At 35.6% G+C, this 27,846-nt stretch overlaps 1 protein-coding gene across 2 annotated transcripts in view; it reads left to right on the top strand.

Annotated features, from left to right (window-relative positions):
* Nucleotides 1–27,846, top strand: part of GPSM2 (G protein signaling modulator 2) — a 58,181-nt gene that overhangs the window by 19,760 nt on the left and 10,575 nt on the right. Inside the window, exons 2-10 of one of the 2 annotated variants that reach the window (XM_037826475.1) lie at nt 9,621–9,926; nt 17,071–17,292; nt 17,624–17,759; nt 18,082–18,224; nt 18,759–18,882; nt 19,002–19,117; nt 21,622–21,777; nt 22,743–22,851; nt 23,701–23,830. In XM_037826475.1, coding sequence (XP_037682403.1) covers nt 9,871–9,926; nt 17,071–17,292; nt 17,624–17,759; nt 18,082–18,224; nt 18,759–18,882; nt 19,002–19,117; nt 21,622–21,777; nt 22,743–22,851; nt 23,701–23,830 — 1,192 coding nt within the window. In that variant the 5' untranslated portion in view covers nt 9,621–9,870. The remainder of the gene's footprint in view (nt 1–9,620; nt 9,927–17,070; nt 17,293–17,623; nt 17,760–18,081; nt 18,225–18,758; nt 18,883–19,001; nt 19,118–21,621; nt 21,778–22,742; nt 22,852–23,700; nt 23,831–27,846) is intronic. The other variant, XM_037826476.1, reaches the window with a different exon arrangement.

Raw genomic sequence — 27,846 nt, 5'->3', positions numbered from 1 at the left:
CTGCTTAACTTCCAACATGTTCCTACTTTACCCCAAGAAAGTTACATAATATAGCAACATTTCAGTGAACTTGTCCCTACTACATCCATCAGAAATTAACAGACTATAGTCATTTCTGGACATCCCCAGAACGTTAAATAGCTTATCTGTTCTTCTTGGATTATTGTTCCCCCTTCCTTAATTGCTCTCTACTGCTAGTTCCCCTACATTCTACATTATAAACCATTTGTTTTACATTTTTCAAAGTTCACATTAGTGGTAGCATGTAATATTTCTCTTTTTGTGCCTGGCTTATTTCACTCAGCATTATGTCTTCAAGGTTCATCCATGTTGTCATATGTTTCACCAGATCGTTCCTTCTTACTGCCGCGTAGTATTCCATCGTGTGTATATACCACATTTTATTTATCCACTCATCTGTTGAAGGACATTTGGGTTGTTTCCATCTCTTGGCAATTGTGAATAATGCTGCTATGAACATTGGCGTGCAGATATCTGTTCGTGTCACTGCTTTCCGATCTTCCGGGTATATACCGAGAAGTGCAATCGCTGGATCGAATGGTAGCTCTATATCTAGTTTTCTAAGGAACTGCCAGACTGACTTCCAGAGTGGCTGAACCATTATACAGTCCCACCAACAATGAATAAGAGTCCCAATTTCTCCACATCCCCTCCAGCATTTGTAGTTTCCTGTTTGTTTAATGGCAGCCATTCTAACCGGTGTTAGATGGTATCTCATTGTGGTCTTAATTTGCATCTCTCTAATAGCTAGTGAAGCTGAACATTTTTTCATGTGTTTCTTGGCCATTTGTATTTCCTCTTCAGAGAACTGTCTTTTCATATCTTTTGCCCATTTTATAATTGGGCTGTCTGTACTATTGTCATTGAGTTGTAGGATTTCTTTGTATATGCAAGATATCAGTCTTTTGTCAGATACATGGTTTCCAAAAATTTTTTCCCATTGAGTTGGCTGCCTCTTTACCTTTTTGAGAAATTCCTTTGAGGTGCAGAAACTTCTAAGCTTGAGGAGTTCCCATTTATCTATTTTCTCTTTTGTTGCTTGTGCTTTGGGTGTAAAGTCTAGGAAGTGGCCTCCTAATACAAGGTCTTGAAGATGTTTTCCCACATTATCTTCTAGGAGTTTTATGGTACTTTCTTTTATATTGAGATCTTTGGTCCATTTTGAGTTAATTTTTGTGTAGGGGGTGAGGTAGGGGTCCTCTTTCATTCTTTTGGATATGGATATCCAACTCTCCCAGCCCCATTTGTTGAAAAGACCATTATGGCTCAGTTCGGTGACTTTGGGGGCCTTATCAAAGATCAGTCGGCCATAGATCTGAGGGTCTATCTCTGAATTCTCAATTCGATTCCATTGATCTATATGTCTATCTTTGTGCCAGTACCATGCTGTTTTGGCAACTGTGGCTTTATAATAAGCTTCAAAGTCAGGGAGTGTAAGTCCTCCCACTTCGTTTTTCTTTTTTAGAGTGTCTTTAGCAATTCGAGGCATCTTCCCTTTCCAAATAAATTTGATAACTAGCTTTTCCAAGTCTGCAAAGTAGGTTGTTGGAATTTTGATTGGGATTGCATTGAATCTGTAGATGAGTTTGGGTAGAATTGACATCTTAATGACATTTAGCCTTCCTATCCATGAACATGGAATATTTTTCCATCTTTTAAGGTCCCCTTCTATTTCTTTTAGTAGAGTTATGTAGTTTTCTTTGTATAGGTCTTTTACATCTTTGGTTAAGTTTATTCCTAGGTACTTGATTTTTTTAGTTGCTATTGAAAATGGTATCTTTTTCTTGAGTGTCTCTTCAGTTTGTTCATTTCTAGCATATATAAACATTACTGACTTATGTGCATTAATCTTGTATCCCGCTACTTTGCTAAATTTGTTTATTAGCTCTAGTAGGTGTATCGTTGATTTCTCAGGGTTTTCTAGATATAAGATCATATCATCTGCAAACAATGACAGTTTTACTTCTTCTTTTCCAATTTGGATGCCTTTTATTTCTTTGTCTTGCCGGATTGCCCTGGCTAGCACTTCCAGCACAATGTTGAATAACAGTGGTGACAGCGGGCATCCTTGTCTTGTTCCTGATCTTAGAGGGAAGGCTTTCAGTCTCTCATCATTGAGTACTATGCTGGCTGTGGGTTTTTCATATATGCTCTTTATCATGTTGAGGAAGTTTCCTTCAATTCCTACCTTTTGAAGTGTTTTTATCAAAAAGGGATGTTGGATTTTGTCAAATGCTTTTTCAGCATCTATTGAGATGATCAATTGATTTTTCCCTTTCGAGTTTTTAATGTGTTGTAATACATTGATTGTTTTTCTTATGTTGAACCATCCTTGCATGCCTGGAATGAACCCCACTTGGTCATGGTGTATGATTTTTTTAATGTGTCTTTGGATTCGATTTGCAAGTATTTTGTTGAGGATTTTTGCATCTATATTCATTAGGGAGATTGGCCGGTAGTTTTCCTTTTTTGTAGCATCTTTGCCTGGTTTTGGTATTAGATTGATGTTAGCTTCATAAAATGAGTTAGGTAGTGTTCCATTTTTTTCAATGTTTTGAAAGAGTTTGAGTAAGATTGGTGTCAGTTCTTTCTGGAAAGTTTGGTAGAATTCCCCTGTGAAGCCATCTGGCCCTGGGCATTTATTTGTGGGAAGATTTTTGATGACTGATTGGATCTCTTTGCTTGTGATGGGTTGGTTGAGGTCTTCTATTTCTTCTCTGGTCAGTCTAGGTTGTTCATATGTTTCCAGGAAATTGTCCATTTCTTCTACATTATCCAGTTTGTTGCCATACAGTTGTTCATAATATCCTCTTATAATTTTTTTAATTTCTTCAGGATCTGCAGTTATGTCACCTTTTTCATTCATTATTTTGTTTATATGGGTCTTCTCTCTTTTTGATTTTGTCAGTCTAGCTAGGGGCTTGTCAATCTTGTTGATCTTCTCAAAGAAGCAACTTTTGGTGATATTTATCCTTTCTATTGTTTTTTTGTTCTCTATGTCATTTATTTCTGCTTTAATCCTTGTTATTTCTTTTCTTGTACTTGGTTTAGGATTGGTTTGCTGTTCATTTTCTAGCTTCTTCAGTTGATCCATTAATTCTTTGATTTTGGCTCTTTCTTCCTTTTTAATATATGCGTTTAGTGCTATAAATTTCCCCCTTAGCACTGCTTTTGCTGCATCCCATAGGTTTTGGTATGTTGTGTTCTCATTTTCATTCGTCTCTATATATTTAGCAATTTCTCTTGCTATTTCTTCTTTAACCCACTGATTGTTTAGGAGTGTGTTGTTTAACCTCCAGGTATTTGTGAATTTTCTAAGTCTCTGATGGTTATTGACTTCTAATTGTATTCCATTGTGGTCAGAGAATGTGCTTTGAATAATTTCAATCTTTTTAAATTTATTGAGGCTTGTTTTATGTCCCAGCATATGATCTATTCTGGAGAAAGTTCCGTGAGCACTAGAAAAGTATGTGTATCCTGGTGATTTGGGATGTAATGTCCTGTAGATGTCTGTTAAATCTAATTCATTTATCAGATTGTTTAGGTTTTCAATTTCCTTATTGGTCTTCTGTCTGGTTGATCTATCTATAGGAGAGAGTGATGTGTTGAAGTCTCCCACAATTATTGTGGAAACATCAATTGCTTCCTTTAGTTTTGCCAATGTTTCTCTCATGTATTTTGTGGCACCTTGATTGGGTGCATAGACATTTACGATTGTTATTTCTTCTTGCTGAATTGCCCCTTTTATTAGTATGTAGTGGCCTTCTTTGTCTCTCAAAACATCCCTGCATTTGAAGTCTATTTTATCTGAGATTAATATTGCTACACCTGCTTTCTTTTGGCTGTAGCTTGCATGAAATATTTTTTTCCATCCTTTCACTTTCAGTTTCTTTGTGTCCCTGTGTCTAAGATGAGTCTCTTGTATGCAACATATTGATGGTTCATTTTTTTTGATCCATTCTGCGAATCTATATCTTTTAATTGGGGAGTTTAATCCATTTACATTCAACGTTAAAACCATGAAGGCATTTCTTGAATCGGCCATCTTATCCTTTGGATTATGTTTGCCATATTTTTCCCTCTCTCTATTAATATCCTTTATTGTACCCATACCGAATCTCTTTAGTACTGAACCTTTCTCCAGGTCTCTCTGTCCTGTCTTTGTTTCTCTGTCTGTAGGGCTCCCTTTAGTATCTCCAGTAGGGCAGGTCTCTTGTTAGCAAATTCTCTCAGCATTTCTTTGTCTGTGAAAAATTTAAGCTCTCCCTCAAATTTGAAGGAGAGCTTTGCTGGATAAAGTATTCTTGGCTGGAAATTCCTCTCACTCAGAATTTTAAATATATCGTGCCACTGCCTTCTCGCCTCCATGGTGGCTGCTGAGTAGTCACTACTTAGACTTATGCTGTTTCCTTTGTATGTGGTGAATTGCTTTTCTCTTGCTGCTTTCAGAACTTGCTCCTTCTCTTCTATGTTTGACAGTGTGATCAGTATATGTCTCGGAGTGGGTTTTTTTGGATTTATTCTATTTGGAGTTCGCTGAGCATTTATGATTTGTGTATTTATGTTGTTTAGAAGATTTGGGAAGTTTTCCCCAACAATTTCTTTGAATACTCTTCCTAGACCTTTACCCTTTTCTTCCCCTTCTGGGACACCAATGAGTCTTATATTCGGACGTTTCATATTATCTATCATATCCCTGAGGTCCATTTCGAGTTTTTCAATTTTTTTCCCCATTCTTTCTTTTATGCTTTCATTTTCCATTCTGTCATCTTCCAGGTCACTGATTCGTTGTTCAACTTCCTCTAGTCTTGTACTATGAGTGTCCAGAATCTTTTTAATTTGGTCAACAGTTTCTTTAATTTCCATAAGTTCATCCATTTTTTTATTTAGTCTTGCAATGTCTTCTTTATGCTCTTCTAGGGTCTTCTTGATTTCCTTCATATCCCGTACTATGGTCTCATTGTTCATCTTTAGTTCTTTGAGTAGCTGCTCTAGGTGCTGTGTCTCTTCTGGTCTTTTGATTTGGGTGCTTGGGCTTGGGTTATCCATATCGTCTGGTTTTTTCATATGCTTTATAATTTTCTGTTGTTTTTGGCCTCGTGGCATTTGCTGAACTTGATAGGGTTCTTTTAGGGTTTGTAGACCTATTGAAGTCCTTATCTCTAATTTATCAGATCTACAGCTTCGTGGAGTACACTTTCTCTAACTAACCAGCAGGTGGCGTCCACAAGCCACCTGTTCTCCACAAGCCAGATCTCCCCTGCTTAGCCTTTTTGGTGAGTGGGGGAGTGAGTCTTGTGGGGCCCAATTGGTGTACCAAGCTTGCGTGTGTAGTTGGTGTTGCCTGCCCTGTATGTGGGGCGTGTTTCTGGGCAGTCGGGGAGGGGGGGTGGCCCTAACAATCAAATCTCCCTGATGATCCTAGAGTTTTAAAGCTGCTGCAATAGTCTAATCCTTCAGTTCAGTCCTGCCACAGTTTGTCTCTGCCACTGACCCACAAGTCTTTGGTATTGGCGTATGGCTCCTGAGACTTGCAAGTGGGCCCCTCTTCCAGGCTGTGCACCCCGGGTCCTCTGTTGAGGGATGACTGTGCTATGTCACAGGTGAGTGCCGTCCCCCCAGGGCAGTTCTGGGCTGCTGGGCTGTGTTGGGAGGCTCCCAGTCTGCTCAAATGATGGCTGAATGGGGCTCTGTTAATTCACACTGCTCCCCCTTCCCAGCTCTGGGACATTCAGCTGAGGTTGCAGGGAAGGCTAATGTCCACGCCCAGTTTTGTGGTGTGTGCCTGTTATTTGAAGCACTTCCGTCACACTGGGTTGTCTGGGGCAGCTCTGGGCTATGGGGCTGGCGATGGGCAGGAGTGTTTCCTGTCCACTAGGATGGTGGCTGTGAGCGGACACCCCCCTTTTCTTGGGAAGTTGTGTTGTTTAGTGAATTTTCTCAGCCACTGGATTATTGCCTTTTGTCTCAGAGCTCTCTTAGTTCTGCTCTTGACTTGACGTGCCCAAATTTCAATTCTTTGAAGCTTTCTGTATTGAGCTTCTTAGAGTAATTGTTTTAGAAAAAGCAAAAAGGATTTAAAAAAAAAAATAAATAAATAAAAAAATAAAACGGCCCTCCTCAGAGATCTAATGGGTTATTGAAATGCTAATAGACAAAGCAACCAGGGCCATTAAGGAAAGGTGCACAGGGCAGAGAGATCAGCTTTGCTTCGGGATTTGCATATGCGCCTCAAGGCCTGATCTCCGCCCTTCCCCTTTCTGTGTTCACCAGAACTCCAAAAATCCTCTGCTTTTATTTTGGAGTTTTTCGTGTTGTTTTTTTTCTATGCCTGTCTCCTCTCTGCTGGGCTGGCTGCTCTCAGAGTCTCTGGTGTCTGGTCTCAGTCTATCTATGGTTGGAGTTTGAATCAGTAGAATGAGTTTCCGATAAGAGCAGCCACTGCAATTCTCCCTTCTCCTTCCCGGAGCTGACAGCCCCTCCTCCCCCGGGACTGAGCCTGGCAGGGAGGGGCGCGGGTCCCCTGGCCGCAAAAACTTACAGATTTCGCTGATCTCAGCAGTTCCACGTTTTCATGAGTGTTGTATGAAGTATGCCCAAAGACAGATTGCTCTGTGGTGTCCAGTCCACGCAGTTCCTGGCTTTTTACCTACTTTCCTGGAGGAGTAACTAAAACATACAGCTCACCAGTCTGCCATCTTGCCCCGCCTCCTCAGCTGTTACTTTAAAGGTTTAGTTTGTGTCTGATGTTCTGTAGTTCCTTTGTGATATGTTTGGATATGGATTAATTTTTATTTATCCTGTTCAGGACTTAGTTTATGACTTCAATCAAATTCATGTCTTTCTTTCATTCTGAAAATTCTTTATCACTGAAGATTTTGCCTTTTCTCTATTTTTCCTTTCATTGCTCCTCTTGGATCCTCTTATTTGGTCCTTCTTTTCTCTCAACTGCTCTTTAGTATTTTCCCATTTCTGTTTGTTTATAGTCTGGATTATTTCTTCAGATAGTCTTCCTATCTTTAGCTAATCTGCTCTTCTGTTTAACTGTCTATGGCATTCTTAATTTCATTGTTTATAGCAGTACTTCTAATAATAGCAAAAAACAAAAACAATGCAAATGCCCATCAACAGCAGAATGAAAAATACATTTGATGTACAAGGGAATATGATATAGTGGTGAAAACAAATGAATTGTAGCTAAATGCAACAACATGAGATAAATCTCAGAAACAGTGTTGAGCAAAAGAAAGATGGGGAAAACATAGTGCAATTCCATTTATATAAAGTTCAAATCCATATAAAACTAAACAATTTATTATTTAGGGGTATACAGACATTTGTGGTCAAGTTATAAAGACTAGGAAGGGAGCGTGAACAAAATTCCTTTTAGAGATCACCTTTAGAGGGGAAGGAAAGTGATGTTAAGTTAGGGCACCCAGGAGATTTCAGAGGCCATGGTAATGTTCTTTATCTTAAATTGCATGCTGTTTATAAATGTTCATTGTATCATTGTCCTTATTTTTTTATTATTATTTTTATTAGAGAAGTTGTAATGTTACAGAAAAAGCATGCAGAAAATACAGAGTTCTCATATTATCCACTACAGTTTTCCCCATTATTAACACTTTGCATTAGTGTGGCACTTTTGTTACAATTGATGATACAGTATTATTATTATACTTTTAACTGTAGTCCATAGTTTATATTAGAGATTCACTGTGTTTTATATTCTTACATTTTTTTATTCTAATGACATATACAACCTTAATTGTCCCCTTTTAGTCACATTCAAATATATAATTCAGTGGTGTTAATTACATTCACAATGTTGTGCTACCATCACCATCACTCATTACCAAAACCTGTCTGTCACCCCAGACACAAATTCTGTATCCATTAAACATTAATTCCCCTGCCCTACCCCCACCCCAGCCCCTGGAAACCTGTATTCTAGTTTCTGACTATGAATTTGCTTTTTCTAATTATTCCATATCAATGAGATCATGCTCTCGTTGTTCTTTGTGTCTGGCTAATTTCACTCAGCATGATATCTTTAAGGTTCATCCATGTTGCTGCATGTATTAGAACTTCATTCCTTTTTACTGCTTAATGATACACCAGAGTGTGTGTGTATGTGTGTGCACACACACATTTTTAATATTGATGAAGTTCCATTTATCTATTTTTTCTTTTGTTGCTCGTGCTTTGGATGTAAAGTCCAAGAAAGTATTGCCTAACAGAAGGTCCTTGAGATGCTTCCCTATGTTTTCTTCTAGAAGTTTTTTATAGTTTGGGGTTCTATATTTAGGCCTTTGATCCATTTGGAGTTAATTTTTGTGTATGGTGTGAGGTAAGAGTCCACCCTCATTCTTTTGCACGTGGATATCCAGTTTTTCCAGCACCATTTGTTGAAGAGACTGTTCTTCCCCCTTTAAGTGGACTTGGCACCTTTGTCAGAAATCACTTGGTCATAGATGTGAGGGTTGATTTCTGAACTCTCAGTTGATTCCCTTGGTTTACATGTCTTTTCCTTGTGTCAGTATTATGCTGTTTTGATTATTGTAGCTTCATAATTTAAAATCGGAAAATATGGGTTCTACAACTTCATTATTCTTTATCGAGATTGTTTTGGCTATTCGGGGGTTGGCTTTTCCATTTCTCAAAGAGGCTGTTGGAATTTTGATCGGGATTGCATTGAATTGGTAAATCGCTTTGGGTAAAATTGACGAATTACTATTTAGTCTTAATCCATGAGCTTGGAATGTTTTTCCATTTATTTAGGTCTTCTTTGGTTTCTTTCAGCAGTGTTTTGTAGTTTTCTGTGCACAAGTCCTTACATCCTTGGCTAAATTTATTCCTAGATATCTGATTCTTTTAGTTGCCGTTGTAAATGGAATTTTTTTCTTGATTTCCTTTTAAGATTGCTCATTACTAGAGTATAGGAACACTACTGATTTTTGCATGTTGATCTTTTATCCCCTGCTCTTTGCTGAATTCATTTCATTAGCTCTAGCAGTTTTGTTATGGGCCATTATTCTTTTTTACTTTATATATATTTGCCAGATCTTTTTTGTCCTTATTCAGTGTTGATAAAAAACATTTTGAAGACCTAAAAAGACTTTAAGTAGAAAGCACTTTGAAAGCATATGAATACAACTATAACCTAATTAATTAACACTGATACGTTCTTTGAAGACATAAATTAGAGAGTTTGGAATTAACTGTTCAAGTATTATAGAATTTTCATGTGATTTATTTATAGTAGTTCTTAAAAGCTTGGAGTGTTATAATTTTGTTTTTTGATACTAATATACATATCACTCTTAAGATTGTTTATAGTAAAAAATATTACATAAAACTATTGCACTTTAAACCAGTTTAAAAATTAAAGTGCAGTTCTCAAGAAAATTTTTCCTATATATTTACATCCTTATTTAGAAGCCCATGGCAACAGTTAAGCCCTCTGCCTGTTTCTTTCAAGTGATTGACATGACAGCGGTCTGTGGAGTTAAGTATGTGATTATGTAAAGCTCGAGGTTACTGTAGGTTATTCTTCGAAAATAGGACTTCAAGCAAAGCATCTTGTATTCCTTTTGCAGAAATGCTGCTGCAGTGCTGCTGAGAGGGCCAGAGATGCAAGGATTTGGGACACATATTGAACCTTAATGCTGTCTGACATTGACCTCCTTTCATTATTAATAAAGAAGAAGCAGGAGCTTAGGATGTATTAACACCAACTCATTAATGTACTAACTGGACCATGTTCTGGAAACAATTCCACATTATAAAGAACTGAATCGGGACAAAATAAACTAATTTCATAGTTTACTCAGCTTATAATATGACTCGATGGAGGAAAATTTGATAAGCATGAGGGAAGACCATTCTTTTCATGTTCGTTACAGGTAAGACTGTTGCTTTCCTAATAGGTGATTTTCAATCCTTATCTAAGCATGTATTTAACTCTGACCATTTCATGTTTACATTTGAAAATATTCAGAATATCTTAGCCACAGTTAATACTTCCTGTAAACAATGCTTTCTTTTTGTTGTGATTGTTAAAATTTTCTGCATCATTTCTACATGAAAATGGTAGTAGCTACCAATTATATACTGTGCTTTGTTAATGTTCTCTGGAAGAGTTTTTGTGAATAATTTCTTTATACTTTGTAACTTTTTGCAACTATTTGTAACTTTGTAATGCAAATATTAAAAATGGTATATTGTTTCAAAATGTTTGGTAGTAAAAAGATGGACTTTTTTTACACAGTCAGCTGAATGACCTAACTTTTGTGTTACAATTTTTAAGATCTGATCTTTATAAATGAGCCATTTAAAGAAATAGATGTTGAATCAAGTTCAGATGGGTAGGTATTTTCTAAATATGATAAACTAATGGCTAATTTAATGTTTGGTGATAAAACATTAATGGCATTTCTGATAAAAATTAGAAACAAAGCAAGGATATCTGCATCACCATTATTATTTAATACTTGTTCTGGTCAGTATACTAAGCCATAAAATAAATATAAGCATAAATATTGGAATAGAAGACATTTAGTAAGTGATTAGATACTAATAGATTTTTTATAAAAAATTAATTACAAGTTAATTAATAAACATTAAAACTTTACAACGATGAATAGAATTCAAATTTTCTAACAAGTGAAGTTGTTCACTACTAAATCTTGAATGTCTTAACACATGTTTTGGAAATGATAAGATTTGTCATCCTGTGGAGTAGATTTTCATGTCGGGGCATGGTGCCAAGGAAGTTTGTGTAGGTAAGGTGATGGCATTTCTATTAAAAATTTAAAGGTTTCAAATAAAAGAAGAAGACAGAAGACAGCATAAATAAAGTGAGGTTTTAATATGTAAAATATTCTCACCCCATCCTTTAGAACATATTTCCAGACACCTGGGATTTATTTGTACACTCTCTGTATCCAGTACAAAGTCCTGCCAGTTTTTCTTCCTGAGTGTTTCTCAGATCATCTTCTCATGTGTGTCCTCCCACCACTACTGTAGTTCAGGCCCCCATCACCTTCCCTGCAGACTGACTGTAGCATCTTCACTACCTCCATTATCCATTGTTATCCTCTTGAAACCCATCTTTTTAATTTGCCTGTAGAGGGCTCAGCCTAAAATACAGAGCTAACCATGTAACTTCTGCTTAATGCCTCACAGTGGCTTCTAGTCACCTGTAGGGCAGAACCAAGCTTTAAGTAACACATAAAATCTTCCATTATCTGGCCACTACCTAGTCCTTCATTCTCACTTTCTGCTGGACCTCATCTTGCACTCTGAGCTCAGGTTCCCTGAACGTGTCATGTTGTCTCAGGTCTCAGTGCCCTTGCTCATGCCATACCCATTGCCTTGAATGCCCTTTCTTCTTTCTTTGTTTAGCTAATTGTCAACATTTGAGATTCAGCTCAGAGATTATCTCTTCCTGGAAACCATTTTTAAACTCCATCGTTTGGCTATGTACCTTCCCTCCCCTCCCCAGCCCCATGCTCACATAGTATCCTATGCATATCTCTTTCTTAGCAATTTTAATATATTAAAATTCAAAGGATCTGTGTGTGGCCGTCTCTCCTCCCCCTCCCTTCTGTGACCTTGAATTCCTTTAGGGCAGCTGTAATGCCTAGCATGTCTGGCACACCGTCCACATTTCATAAAATGTCTGTTGAATTTAAGTGCACCCAGTTGTAACCATCAAACAAACTTAATATTTTCTGTCTTGCTGAACATTTTGAAGAATGGTATGCTTCCTCATAGTGTAAGAGCAGTTGATAAGGAGGACTGAATTGTACCTTTGCCTTAGGAAGATCTTATATTTGTTCCTTTTCCATCATACAGCACGGCTCTAACATGGTTAGACACTGCTATAGGACTTCAACAGGGGAAACTTAAAAACTCTCTGTCTTTAGTAGGAATGTACCAAACACGACTTCCTCAGTTCTCCAAGATCAGAATTCTGTATATTGATTGTATAATAGTTGAGATAAAGGTTTGCATCCTTTATGTGAGGAGGCCTATTATAAGTTACTCTTCTACTTTGGTAAATACTTAGCATGCCATGTTTTAACTATCTGGTTCTTTCATAGTGGAGGTTTTTATCTATTCCTAGAGGAGTTTTTATGCCACACTGGCTTTTTAATTTTGAAATGGAATATTTTCTTTGGATACTAAGGACTCTTCTGAGGGATTTTAGGAGGCTTTGTAAAATATTTTGCACCTATCTGGGAAGATGGAGAGAAATGGAGACTGATAGTAAGATGGTGTTAGTTTCCAAATCTTCTTAAAAATTAGATGATAGATTTTAAGGAATTACTGTTAACAGTTTAGGTATGATAATGTTACAGTGATTTTTTTGGAAAGACTCCTTATTTAGAGCTGCACACTAAAATATTTAGGAATGAAATCCTATGCTGTCTTGAATGTGCATCAAAATATTCTGGAGTCGGGAGTGAGGGGAGAGTAGAGATGAAGCATATTGATATCATATCGTATATATATCTTGATAATTTTTGAAGCTGGAAGATGGATTCATTATATTCGTATCTCTACTTTTGTATTTCATTGGGAAATGTCCTTTTTCATACTTGTTACCATGAATAATAAACATTTCAGTATTTTGTATATCGTAAAAATTAAAGTATTACATATAAGTTGTAAAGGAATATACTTTTTCTGCTGAGTTCTTTCATTTTGCTAGTTAGATGGAGGTATTAATAATGTTCTTTCCTGAAGAATAGTTTGAGATAATTGGAGTGGTGAAAAGAGCTCTGCATTTGGAGAATAAAGACAGGATTTCACTTCTCAGCTCTGCCATTATGCGACCTTAAGCAGGTCACTAAACCTGTCTGAGCACCAGTTTCCTCTTCTGTAATTATACTTACCTCAATGGGTTACTTTGAGAATTAAATTTGACATTAAAATCACTTTTAAAAGTAAGTTTCCATACAAATTTTAAATCAAGATAATTTTGTGCTACTTTTCCTTTTACAAAATAAACTAGAAAAACTGGATGTATATTGTAAATTAAATGGACAAAACTAGTTTAGTGCATCTGGATGATGGAAAAGGTCCATGTCTAAGTAGAACACAGAAGGTAGAGTGGGGGTCTATAAGGAGAGATTCCACACCATAGAAGATGGAGAGCAGTCTTTCTTGTTTTGAACCTTAAGTCCTGAATCTCTCATCTACTCATAAATTAGCTGTTTGAGGGGAGAGTCTGTTTTGGACATAATAAGCATTACTAAATCTTTTCAAAACATACACAGTCAAGGTTTTAATCCTCTTTTGCTTTCACTGATAAACATAAGAAACCAAAATTGAGGTAAAGAAAATAGTAAAGGTCAAAATCTAGTGTGGAAGAAAAGTTAAAAAAAATAAATAAATTGATGTAACATGAGTTTGTGCAGAAAATGAAGAATTACAGATGTTCAATCTATTAGCAAAAATGAAAACATTTCACTTAAGGATAGTGGTACTTCGTTATTGGAAAAGCACTTTCCTTGATTATACAACTCGATAAACAGGACTTTAGGAAGAACTAAAGAGATTTTGTGTGTGGGATGTATTTTAAAGGAGATGTATTTCCCTGTTTTGTCTTCTAAGCTTGGGTATGTTCTTTGTTTTCAACCCAATAGGTAAACAAATGAAGTAGCTCTATTCTCTAGTAGAGACAGAGAGGATATGAAATTACTTTCTCTGTTACTATTTAATGACCTTCTAAAGAATTTATAAACTAACCTGCCCTGACTAGCTACTAACAGTTTTCCTAATACAAATATTTGATTGAGGTATTAGCAATATTGATTTCTTTTCTAACAAAATGTACCAGAGCCATAATATATCTCAGAGTTAATCATAAACTAGAGAGTTTTGGACTTTATTTGGGACATTAGTTGCTGAAATAATTTTTCTAAGGTAGTTTCTCCTAGAGGGCTGTCCCATTCTTTTCCATGTAGCCAGCAGGGTTGTCATTTGCTATCACTATTTCTGATGAGATTCATGTAAAATGCCTTTTAAAAAATGTGTGGCTCTTTGGACAATGTCATCTTATAGCTAAATTTTGTTGGACACAACATCATTTGGATTGATGGTTTCAGTATGATGTTGTATAAATTTAAATACAGAATGGTCAGATATTTGTGATGAAGATATTTATTTGAAGAAGATTCTTTTCTATGTTATATGAATATAGGCACTCAGTTTTTAAATGTCTTATGTATGTATGAATGGCCAGTTCTGCCTTATCCCTAACTTCCTGGTCAACAACTCAGTTGTCTTGAACTGATGGTACTGCAATGTGTGACTGTTTCTCTACCTCCCCCCTGAGGGAAATCATGTGCCATCATCATTAGTGTTCCATTGTATGGTGGCACACAATTTTTTTTTAACTGGTACTCTATTGATGGACTTTTAAGTTGTTTGCAGTTTTTGCTGCTGTGAACTTCTTGTATGTATATCTTTTTGAACTTGTGTAAGTATATCCTTAGGATCAATACCTAGCAGCGAAATTGATAGACATATAGTGTTTTACAAAATTAGAATCATGCTTAAATTTTAAAAATTTAATAGAAAAACTTACGTATTTTATATATAAAAATATATCTTTTAACTTTTTTTCAGTAGATGTCTTACAAATTCAGTGGTTTCAGAATTTAGACAAATGAAGCTAATTTGGTTATGTCATCTAGCAAAATAACTCTTTAATGAATTCACATTTTAACATCAGTTGTTTACTGTTTCTCTTCACACACAGCATATGCCAGTAATCTGATAACATCTTAAACAGAAATACTGTAATTTTTTTCTTTCAGGAGTTCTCTCATTTTCAAAAATACAGTTCTAAAAGCAGTTTTCACTTGTGTGAGACAAAAATAGGTTTTACTAATTGTGAAATGACATAAAAAGTGATATAAATATTGCCATTTGAGCTTCTCATTTAACTTACCTTTCCATGTATTTTAGATCTTCCCTCACTTATCTAGTTGGGTTGGTCTGATTTTGAAGCAAAATGTTAAATATAGATTTACTTGCATTATTTGGCATAGGCCCATAAGGTGAAGCTGAAATCACTGGTCTAACTGTGACAAAATCACTTGAGTTATAAAACGAAGATACCTGGTTATAAAACTTGAAAAATACCTATTAGAGTTGACTATATAAATCTGCTTCTTCTGAACTCAGAAGTCTGCTTTAAACCTTTGAATTAGCAATTGGCTCTGTTAATCTTGCTTAGTGAAGAGCTTTTAGCTTCATCAGATTTATTTTTCACTTTTACAATTCCATTTTAATTTATGGCATAAGGAACCATGAAGTTTTATAGACTGAAAGACAGCACTTGAGGAAACGTCAATTAACCTACTCTTAGATACATGAACGTGTAATCATACTGGTAGCACAGTTGAACATAATTAACATCACTGAATTATATATTTGAATGTGTTTAAAAGGGGGAAATTTTAGGTTTATATGTAACTAGAATAAAAATAAAAAAAAAACAACAACCATAGGACTGCACAATTCAAACAGTGAATCCTGTTGTAAATGGTGGACTATAGTTAATAGTACAATTATAAAAATATTCTTTCATGAATTATAACAAATGTACCACACTGTGCAAGGCGTTAATAACTGGGTTATATGGGAAGTCTGTATTTTATGCATGATTCTTCTGTAGACCTACAATTTCTCTAATAAAAAAAAGTGTTATATTTGAATTAGTTTAGGGCAACTGGTGGTTTAATGGTCATTTCCTGTCAAATCAGTGACTGTCAATCTAGGCTCGTACCAATGCCACCCCAGCCCTGAGAGTGGGGACCCAGCTTTGGAAACTTTAAAGAGCATTCCACTGAGCTCTTGCTATTGTGCATACACAACTAAGAACCATTACTCAGAGTTGCTCAGAGCTAACTCTGGTAAGGAGTAATTTAGTGCTGCTCTAAAAATTAAAATTCTTGATGAGCTAACTCAGAATTTATCAAAGGGTATATGTTATCACTAATGGTACATAAGCTAATTTTACTCACTTTTATTTTGATAGTTTCATATCTATTTTAAATGTGTTAGAAAACAAGTGTAAATATCACATCAAACTCAGTTTCATGAATATTGCTTTGGATATAGCTAGATTTTTTTTTTAAGAAGTTAAAGATACATCAATTTAAAGGCAGATTTGCCAAATTATATAGACACACTAAACAAATAATTAGGTACTACAAAGACAGGACAGAAATTGTGCATATGTGTGAGAAGAAACGTATCTTCAGTGATGGGCACCTACTAACACCTAGCATTGGAACCCAAAGTAACAGGCGTATTTTTTTTTTTTTTTTTCAGATATATTCACAGTGACTCAATTCTGGCTTTTACAATTCAGGGACAGACTGAGAATTAGAATTTCTGAAAATCTTTAAATGATTGCTGTCTGAGTTAGAGTTTCTTGTGAAAGTGTGCCTTGTAGATCAAGATCTTGCTCTGTTATTTTTCTAAGGCAAAGGTGGTCAAGCAATGGAAAGAAGATGGAGTGTGTGTGTGTGTGTGTGTGTGTGTGTGTGTGTGTGTGTTGGGTGAGAGATATGGATGGATGGATGAACCGCGGGGGGGGGGGCGGTTGATGGACAGGTGAGTCGATCTCTTGAGAAGGGCATTAATTCAGGATTTCACCTTCCCAGTCACCCTTACTCACCCCAAACTCTCAAGTCTGCCACAACACAGAAGAATTTAGGAAACACTGCTTTAGGTTCTCTCACAAAGTAGATTGCTCTGGGTGGGCCAATAAAAAAAGCCTCATAAAGATATTTAGCTATCCTATATAACAGACCTTTGAGGTGAGGCTCAGAGAAATTTGATTAGGCAAATTAGCTCTTGCTACAAATAATTGCTTGCTATTTTTGTTATTAATAACTCAGAGAGGCAGTGCTATGATCAGGAATCGCCACGTATTCCACATTTAAATATGCTCCTGGAAGCTAAAAAAACTGGGATGCAATTGTAATATTGTGTCGTGAATGTCTGTCCTATATGATTTTGTAGAATGGAAGCTTCTTGCCTAGAACTGGCCTTGGAAGGGGAACGTCTATGTAAATCAGGAGACTGTCGTGCTGGTGTGTCATTCTTTGAAGCTGCAGTTCAAGTTGGAACTGAAGACCTAAAAACACTCAGTGCTATATATAGCCAACTGGGCAATGCTTACTTCTATTTGCATGATTATGCAAAAGCATTAGAATACCATCATCATGATTTAACTCTCGCAAGGTAATTTAATACTCTTCCTCCCTAACTTAATTACCTTTTAAGATTAACTTAATACATTTAATGAGTTCTAGCTCAGTAGTGTCACTTTTAAAAACTCATCTTTAGGCTGAACACAGAATTTAATTAAATGAATGAACAGTATTGGAATGACCCTAGAGTTTAATTAAATAAATGAAGATTAAATTTAAGTATTGAACTGTAAGTTTAAATTTTTATTTAAAATAAGTTTCAAAGCTAATAGGTCTTTCTTACCTTAAGCATGAATTATCCTCTAGGAAAATTGACTTTAGCTGCTATATTACATTATCACCATTTGCTTTTTTTATTCTAGGACCATTGGAGACCAGTTGGGAGAAGCCAAAGCTAGTGGTAACCTGGGAAACACCTTAAAAGTTCTTGGGAATTTTGAGGAAGCTGTAGTTTGTTGTCAGCGACACCTAGATATTTCCAGAGAGCTTAATGACAAGGTAACAAGGAAACATTGGATGGTAGAACAAATGTTTTCATTGAAATTGCTTGGTGTTTTAATATTTAATTATTCTATAGATTATTTAAAACTTAATGCCAAAATAGAAAATAGTCTTAGAAGAAAAAAAATCATAAAAAATTTTAAATATAGGAAAAAAGGGAAATAGTGGGAAGTCCTTCTTTCATAGATAATCATTTGTTTGTATAGATGGCCAATGTAAAATTTCTTTCTCTTGACCATCAATCATATCAAGGGTATACAAATTCAAAATGAAAATGGTCTCCAGTTTCAAATTGTAAACTGTGGATGTCTGCATTTAGGTGGGAGAAGCAAGAGCACTTTACAATCTTGGAAATGTGTATCATGCCAAAGGGAAAAGTTTTGGTTGTCCTGGTTCTCAAGATGCAGGAGAATTTCCAGAAGAAGTGAGAAATGCTCTACAGGCAGCTGTGGATTATTATGAGTGAGTAGCACTGATGCAATCATGGGGGCTACCTTAGCTGTGGATCTACTCTACTTTCTTTATCCAGTTGTAACTGTTTAAGTTTAGCAACGGTTTTAAAATTACGGGCTAGCAAATAAAAACAAACCATCAACTTGGTTGCTAAAATGTTAATTTTGTTTTAGTAATCTCTCCATGAAAGCTTTCATTTAAACTGCAGACCAGTGCCACTTAGTGGCAAAAATAAGAAATGTCAATGGCTAGTCTAAGTTACTTGGAATTCATTTAGTCTTTTACCAGTAGAATTTCGTAGACCCTATAGGGGTTCCAAGATTAAATCTGTCCTTGAATCTGGGCAGAAACCTACCTGAATGGTTCAGTAAAGTGTTCCCAGCTATTTCCTATAATCATATATGGATCTTTAAAATGTGGCACCTTATGGCCATAAGCTTATTTAAAATTTTTTTTCTGATGAAAAGGGATTAGATTTGTAAATCAGATAAATATTAATTTTTTTCCAAACTTATTTTTTCATAACTTTTTGTTGCCACTTAGGGAAAACCTATCATTAGTGACTGCTTTGGGTGACCGAGCAGCTCAAGGACGTGCCTTTGGAAATCTTGGAAACACACATTACCTTCTTGGCAACTTCAGGGATGCAGTTATAGCTCATGAACAGGTATATTGGAAAGCCTTGGAGCCAGGTCATTTTCTCCATTAAAGTTTTGAACAATGATTAGATTATTCTTACAGTTTATTTCTGTTAAAGCTGTATCTAATTAGAATTCTCTGTTTCAGCGTCTCCTTATTGCAAAAGAATTTGGAGATAAAGCAGCTGAAAGAAGAGCATATAGCAACCTTGGAAATGCATATATATTTCTTGGTGAATTTGAAACTGCCTCTGATTACTACAAGTTAGTTTAATATTTCTATAGATAAATGTAAACTAAATAGTTATGCCGTCCTATTAAATCGTAGCCTCTGCGTTTAAAACTGTGGCTTCTAAGCTGCATTTTCCTCATCTGTAATGTAAGATATTAATATGTTGCTTTGGGGACTGTTGTGAGGATTAAATGAAAGAATATATTAAGCATTTACCTTAGCACAATACCTGGCTCACAGTGCTCAATAAATATTATTGTAGCTGAGATTTAGTAGCAAAACAGATCCGTTTATATTTTTATTAGTTTTTATCTTTAAACATAATTATTTAACAATTAAATTCTAAACCTTTTAAAGTCTTTTAAACCTGTTTAGCATGTGTGGTGTGGACATGCATATGGTTTTCCCACCCAGTTATGGGTTTGAAAAGGGGCCAAAAGAAAGCCTGATAATAAAAAGTATGCTCTACTATACACCAGTGATCACTGAAATTTTCTCCACCATCCCACCTTCTTATTGAATAGTTCCCTCTCACTCTTTCCGCCCAACTTTGACTCTCACCATAAGCTGAGGCCTCACTCACTACCTGAGGAGTTGGCAGTGCCAGCTTCTTCTGTGGCAGGATCCTTCTAGTCAATCCGTTGGTTTGAAATGTACATGATAGCCAAGATCAGCTTGCCTCATCAGTGCTTTATAGATTGCTTGGCATTTTCCCTAGTTATTGGGGATAGGAGGCCCATAAAGATCTCAAGCAGAAGCCACTTTGACTAAACCAAAGACCCAGTGATTGATTTGTATTTTATTGTTAAAGCATACACTTTGAGAGAGTTCTGGATAGTTTGTCATATTTAAAAGAAAGTAAAATTGCTTTAGGTCAACCTGAAAAACAGAATGGCATCCCACCCTGCTTTCAACCTTGACTGATGGTTAATATTGGTTAGATGATTAGTTAGATACGAAATAGTCTTCCAAATAAAAGTATCACTATATAAGGAGTATATAGATATGTTTTTAAATATAGAAGTTTCTTATATTTTAAAGTCAAAGGACGTAGAAGAGTCTTAATTATTAAATGGATTAAATACTGAAAAATTCTATTATAAAGTGAATGGTGGCTATTTGACTAAAGAAGCATGAGAATAAAGTCAAGAAACTTACTTTCTCCCCTTCACCCCTCCCCTCCCCACCTAATTATCAGGCTTAGAACTCAGAGCATTACACATATTTCAAAAATATTGGTTAGAAATATCTCTGGAACTCTCCTTTGGAATTCTTTTCAGGACTATACAAGAAGACTATCTCACTTAACATTATAGATCAAGGATATGCTCAAAACAGTGGCTTGAGAAACCTACTTTAGTAATTGACTTTGGTTCCAGAAAGATTTCTGACCATTTAAAAATCTCCTAGAAACAATAATGGTGTGTCAGAAAAGGTTGTGCCAAAAGGCAGTTCCAAAAGTCTTCCAAAAATGTTTGGGAGGGCAGACAATGTTAGACTGAGCATACGGCCTCCCAAGGTGACTGCTTTGAAGGTATCATCATTAAATACGCAGTTTCAGGTTTGTTTGCTTAAAAAAACTGTCATGTTATCATATAGTCATTTCCATACAGTTATAAATATATTGGGTCCAAAAGTAGGTTTAAAGCACTGATAGCAACAACTACAGCAATATTAACATTTATATAGCATCTACTCTGAGCAGGATGCTATTTTAAGCATTTTATATATACAAAAACATTTAATCCTTACTTTTAACTAAGTATTTTAAATTTTGGCAAAATGTAAGGAAAATAGTATGATTGAAAAAAAGAGGTTATGTATAGACAAAAACTTATTGCTTTAAGTGATCACTAATACAATGGGGCACATTTTTTTAAATGTCAAAAATACAATATTAATCTTTTTTAAAAATACAATTTTATTGAGATATAGCCACACACCATAATCCATCCAAAATATATAATCAGTGGCTCACAGTATCATCACATAGTTGTACTTCAATCACCACAGTCAATTTTAGAACATTTGCATTACTCAAAAAAAAAAAGAAATAAAAATAAAAAAGAAAACCCACAACGTCCCATACTCCTTATCACCCTCTTTTTTTTTTTTTTAACAATTTATTCACGCACCACAATTTATTCACGCACCATTATATTAATCTTTAGAGGCACTTGATCTCCTTTTCTCCTGTGAATTGTTAGGCCTTTTACATTTATTCTCAAAGTCTGAATTTTTTTTTTTTTTTTTTTTTTTACTTTCAGGCAAGAAAGTTTTATTCAAGCAACAGGGTGGGGGTTGGAAAGAAAAGCACCATCAGCATGGCAGGGGTCTAAAGTAAGGCTTCAGCCCCTGAATTTGTTTTTTGTGTTTCAAAAACATCTTTTCATTTTGTCTAAAAGTAGTAAGGCTCTAAGACACAATTACTTTAAAGGGTAGCAGAAAGCAGCAGAGAGGGAAAGTGAGAGTTTTATTTTATGATTATTATAGCCAAAAATAAAAGTGATAGTTACGTAAGAATTTCTTCCTTCAGGAAGACACTACTTTTGGCTCGACAGCTTAAAGACAGAGCTGTAGAAGCACAGTCTTGTTACAGTCTTGGAAACACATATACTTTACTTCAAGACTATGAAAAGGCCATTGATTATCATCTGAAGCACCTTGCAATTGCTCAAGAGCTAAATGATCGGTAAATTATAAAACTTTTACTATAGTTTTGGCAAAATATGTTTACATTTTTAATCCCTAATTTTTTTCCTTTGTTTCTTTTTAAGTTTCTTTTCCTTTTGTTTCCTTTGTTTTCTTTTTAATCCCTTTTTAAAGAGTTTCCTTCATTTCAGTAACATCCTTTGTGTATTACTGTTTGAAGGGTTAGCATGTGATAGAGTACTACATTGGTCCCAAATATCTTTGAACCAAGATCAGTGAATAGGTCACAAACTTATCTGTGTCCAAGGGTCCGTCCAACTGAATCAGTGTGGGAAGTGAACATAGAGATAGTGCCCAATGTAAGGAGGCAGCTGCTATCCAAATCCAGCTAATTGTTGCCAGGCAAGAATGAGAGCCCATTGTGACCAGATCATCCCATTTTTTCAAGAGAAGCTAGAAATCCTGAGTTTTATATGAAATCTTAAAAATTTTAATGTTGGTGATTAATTCAGTTGTCTTATTTTAACTGTATGAAATCACAGCACATCTGTTTTGATCTTCAGTCTATGATGTTTGCTAACTCAGTGCAAGAAAGAACTTTTGATACAGTTGTTCAAAATGAAGTAGGCTACTTCATACTTCATTCACTTACTTTGTCTCCCTGGGGGTGTTCAATCATAGACCGAATGATTATTTGGTAGGGTTGTCATAGAAAGAAAATAGGGTAAAGAAAATAGGGTAATTGGACTAAGCAGACCTATTCCTGAGATTTTTTAAAAATTTTATAATGCATTGCAATGTTTTCCATGTTTTAATACTTGACTCTGAGTACAGTGTTATCTGGGTATTTTAATATTAAGTGTCTAGTATCAAGATAGGATAGTCTTTATATGAAAGATCAAATCCAAAGCAATGTTTATATCTTTAATTATTACTAGATAGCTTTTGTTATACACATAGACCTCTTTTCAGATAACTGTGTATTAACTTTAAATTATATTGTAGAATTGGTGAAGGAAGAGCATGTTGGAGCTTAGGAAATGCATACACAGCACTAGGAAATCATGATCAAGCAATGCACTTTGCTGAAAAGCACTTGGAAATTTCAAGAGAGGTATGAAACTTTTAAGAAACTACAATCTGTGCAATTGTCACTTACAAAGCAGTGGGGGGAACCCCTATTATTTCTGCTGATTGCTCCTACATGGCTGAATTATTTGATTGTATATTGTCTTCTTGGCATAAGAACTGTACAGAGCATTTTGAGATATAGATCAGAGATATGCTTGCATTGGCCTTGGGGTAGGAAGACAGTCAGGTAAGTTTAGGCATGGGGTAATGGAAGGATATTACTAAAATATGCCCTTCCCTACCCTATCCCCTACATGGGGAAGTAGCATGGAATAGAAGGGAAAATACGGTTTTTAGAATCAAGGACTGGTTCCTGTTACATTTCTGCCACTTGCTGGCTATCTGAGCCTCATTTTTCTTACCTGTAATATGGGAATAATACCTACCCTGCAAATTGTTATAAGGAGCAGAGATAATGTATGTAAAAGTGCCTAGCATAATGGGTGCTTGCCTAGTACATGTTAGTTATTATGGTATAGAAATAAAATATTCTAAGGAAATTTAATTCATGTGATGCTCAATTAATGTGTCATGGAATAACTAGGTTATTATTTAATATAATCCTAGAGAATAACAATCCAATATTTAGAGAATTAAAGAATTGATAGGATGTAATTAAATACCATAACACCATATTCTAGAAATTTTCCTTTGCTTTCTGAATTATTTAAAAAAAAAATGTTAGAGAAAACCCTTATTCATAGTCCTATAACCCTAATATAACTATTTCTCTATATTTTCTTCCAATTTTAGGTTCAGACATTTAGAACTAATCTTCACAATTCTTTGTCTTTAAATACTGCTCTTAAACTATAAATGCTTGTGGTTGTAGGTTGGGGATAGAAGTGGTGAACTAACAGCACGACTGAATCTCTCAGATCTTCAAATGGTTCTTGGTCTGAGCTACAGCACAAATAATTCCATCATGTCTGAAGCTAGTGAAATCGATAACAGTTTGCATGGTAAGTAATAGGTTTTCTAAAACCCAATTTCTTTATCCTCAAGATGTGAGTTTAAATTATCACACATGCTTGCCATATCCAGAGAGAATATAGAACATATGAAGTTCAACTTTTTATACTTTTTTTATTTTACATGATCCTGTTAATCTCTCAATATAGAATGCAGTATTTTATAGCTTTTATTATGAACTTAGGAATGGTGAAGGACTTTTGCAAAAATGTATTTAAATTCTATATCTCTAGACTGATAGTGATTTATATATATGATACCCAAATTAAAGCATAATCTTATTTTGGTTAACATTTTTATTTCAAATGGTTTTACACAGTTGATTTTTGTTTACCTTTTTTTTGTCATCCCCCCCCCCCCCCCCGCAATTTCTGTTTCTAAGGTGAAATCTCTTGGGGTTGTTTTCTCTTCTTTTTATTGAGAAATCCCAGGAAACTTCTTTAGGTGCTGATTTGGTTTGATGTTGCTACAGGAAAAAACATGCTGTAGTGTCTTTGTTTCTAAGTAATATTTATGTTCTTTTGATTAAAGAAATAAAAAGGGATAAGATAATCACATTTTTGGATACGATTTATATGTGGCGCTGGGATAAGTTTAAGAAATTCTCCATTCCCCAAAATTAATGACACAAATATTTTTAACTTGAATATCAGTGAGAAATCTAGGTATCTTTTCAATTTCCTTCTCTAAACCCATATAAAGAAAGGGAAGAAGTTAAAGAAATTAGTGGCTAGACATCTGGAAAAGACTTTAAAAGAACATTAGCTGAAAAATTCTGAAGTGTGAGATGTATAATAAATTGTGACTGTGCTTTGCAATTGCATGATGGGCTAAAAAGTTTTCATTTGTTTAATTTTCAGATAGGTTACACTGTAAGATCTCCCATCTTTTAAAAAAAATCTGTCCCCTTGTGTTTGTGAAAACCTTGTGGATCACACTCCCTTTGTCTAGTGTATGGATGGATGAGTAGAAAAATGGGGACAAAACTAAATGAAAAATAGGGTGGGATGGTGTGGGATGATTTGGGTATTCTTTTTTACTTTTACTTTTTATCCTTATTCTGATTCTTTCTGATGTAAGGAGAATGTTCAGAAATAGATTGTGGTGATAAATACATAACTGTATGAAGGTACTGTGAACAGTTGATTGTACACCATGGATGATTGTATGGTATGTGAATATATTTCAATAAAAGTGAATTTAATTTAAACAAACAAACAAAAAAAACTGTCCCTTGTCCTCATGGGCCCCTCTAGCTATAGACTCATTTCTTTGTTCCCCTTTATAACACAACTCAAGAAGACAGCAGTGCTCACTCTCTTCTTCACCTCCTGTTCTTTCAGTGACCTCCATTTTACCAAATACATTGGTCAGTGTTCAGATGTTGTATTACTTGATTTCTCAGCAATATTTTCTACAGCTGATCATTCCCTTCCTGCATACTTTCTTCATTTGGCCTCCAGGTTACTCTGCTTTCCTGGTTTGCCTCCACCTCACTGACCACTTCAGTCTTCTTTACTCTCTCCTCTCCTTCTCCTCTTTCCATCCTTTAAATTTATAGTGCCCAGGCTTCAGTCCTTGAACCTCTTGCTCACCTCTCCCTATTTTCCATCCATCTATTCCTCCTTTCTGATTTCCTCTTATTTTACACTCTAGGTCAGTACTGTCCGATAGAACTTTCTGTGATGATGGAAATGTTCTAGATCTGTGCCATCCAATACAAAAACCACTAGCCCCGTGTGGCCATAAACACTTGAAATATGGCTAATGCAAAAGAGAAACTGTATTTTTATTATTATTTAATTTTAATTCATTTAAATTTAAAAAGCCACATGTGGCTAGTGGCTACTCTGTCGGACAGCATAGTACTAATTGCTTGGCTTTTATATCATCAGTATGCTGATGATTTTCAAATTTATATTTCTAGCCACGATTTCTCTCTTGAGTTCCAAACTCATATATTTAACTGCCCATTTAACATTTCCACTTGAATGTATAATTGGCATTGAAAACTTAACATGTCCAAAATGGAACGCTGATGTTTTTGGCCAGATATGCTCCTCCTCCTATCTACTTGATCTCGGGAAGTGCTACCACCATTCACCCAGGTGTTTAGGCCAAAAACCTAGGATCATCCTCATTCCCCTTTTTCTCATTTAGCTATCTGGCCTATCAGAAACCGTATCTTCAGAATATATCCCAAAATATTTACCTCAAAATATAACCTACGTGCTAACCACCTTATAAGCCACCAGCATCTCTCAATAAGGACTAGCTTACCAGCTGTTTCCCTTGCTTCCATTCTAGATCCCTCATGCTGACTTTTCCACACAGCAGCCAGAGTGCGCCTTTAAAATGTAAATCGTATAATGTCATTCCTCTGTTCAAAACCCTCCATTGACTTCCCATGACACCTAGAACTGACTCCTCAGTCCTCACCATGGATAGGAGGCCCTAAGTAATTTGGACCCAGCCTACTTGTCCAAACTCACTTCCTAACCCTGATCCCCACCCTCCCTAACACACATACACTTGCTCAGTCTGGCTTCATGAGGACAGGTATTTTTTGTTTATGTTTGTCTATTGTGATATCCCCAGGGCCAGAAAAAGTCTGCTGGCTAAAGGAGCTGCAAGGAAATGTGTCTGTTTCTGGTGTTGGCTCAGGGTAGAGAAAAAGTCTTCCCTAAGGATCTGAATTCATAGCTTACCTATCATATGGGTTTGGATTTTGACTTATACCACCTGCACAGTCTAAGACACCTCAATCCAATGAAGTGATTTGGGGTTAGTAGTATTTCTAGGGACTCAGCAGAAGTAAGATCAATTATTTTCTGGAGGAAAGCATTCTTGATCCAGTCCCTATAAGGACTCACAACAAAAAAAATTACCAGACATGTAAGGAAACAAGCCAACATGAATAAGAAACGAAAAACAAAACAAAAACAGAATTAGACTACCAGGATCTTCAGATACTAGAATTATCAGATGCAAATATAAAATGACTAGGACTAACTGTTTACAGAAATTACAGAAGGAATTGGAAACAAGAGAATAACACAAGAGATCTGATTTGGGGGGGCGGAAACAACATTTATCGAGTGCTTACTGTGGGCCAGGCACTGATGTGAGTACTTTACATGTTTTAACTCATTTAATCCTAACAACTCTATGAGGTAGGTAGGCTTCTGTTATCATCCTTAATTTACAGATAGGGAAATGGAGGCACAGAGAGGTTAAGTAAATTGCCCAGGGTTACCTATATATGGCAAATAGTGGAGATGGGAATTAAACCTAGTTAGTCTGGCTCCAGAGAAAACCATTGGTTTAAGAATTTCTCATCACAACAGACCACAAAGGGATAAGTAACAAATTGAGAGGAGTTATTTGCCACAAATATGATTGAAAAAGGATTTTATCCAGAGTGTATATGAACTCCTGTGAATTAAAAAAAAAAAAAAAAGACAACCCAACCACAAAATGGGCAAAAATGATGAACAGAAGAAGAAATACAAATTGCTTGTAAATACACAAAAAGATATTTAACTTTATGTAATCAGGGAAAACCACAGTGAGGTTAAATTGAAAACCCATGGAGATGAACAAAAATTTAAAAGTCTGATAATACCAGTATAGAAATGCTGTGTGGTAATAGTCTTGATGAGAACAGAAGTTGGTATACCCTAAAGAACAATCTGACAGCATCTGGTAATGTAGTTCCACTCCCAGTTATAGACCCATGTTTATGTACATCAGGAGACATTTCCAAGGATTTCTATAGTAGTATTGTTTATAATAGCAAAAATGGAAGCAACCTAAACATCTGTCACCAGTAGAATGGATAAATCATTTCCTCTTCCAGGAATGGCAATGAAAATGAAATAAACTAAACTACACATATTAACTTGGACAAATCTCACAAACATAAGGTTGCTCAAAGCAAGTTGAAGAATGCGTATAGTATGGTACCATTTATATCAAATTTCAAAACATGCAGATAATGCTTTAC

Source organism: Choloepus didactylus, chromosome 2 (genome assembly GCF_015220235.1).
Source record: "Choloepus didactylus isolate mChoDid1 chromosome 2, mChoDid1.pri, whole genome shotgun sequence".
NCBI lineage: Eukaryota > Metazoa > Chordata > Mammalia > Pilosa > Megalonychidae > Choloepus > Choloepus didactylus.
Note: the sequence above shows the minus strand (reverse complement) of the source record. Positions and strands in the feature narration are given on the sequence as shown.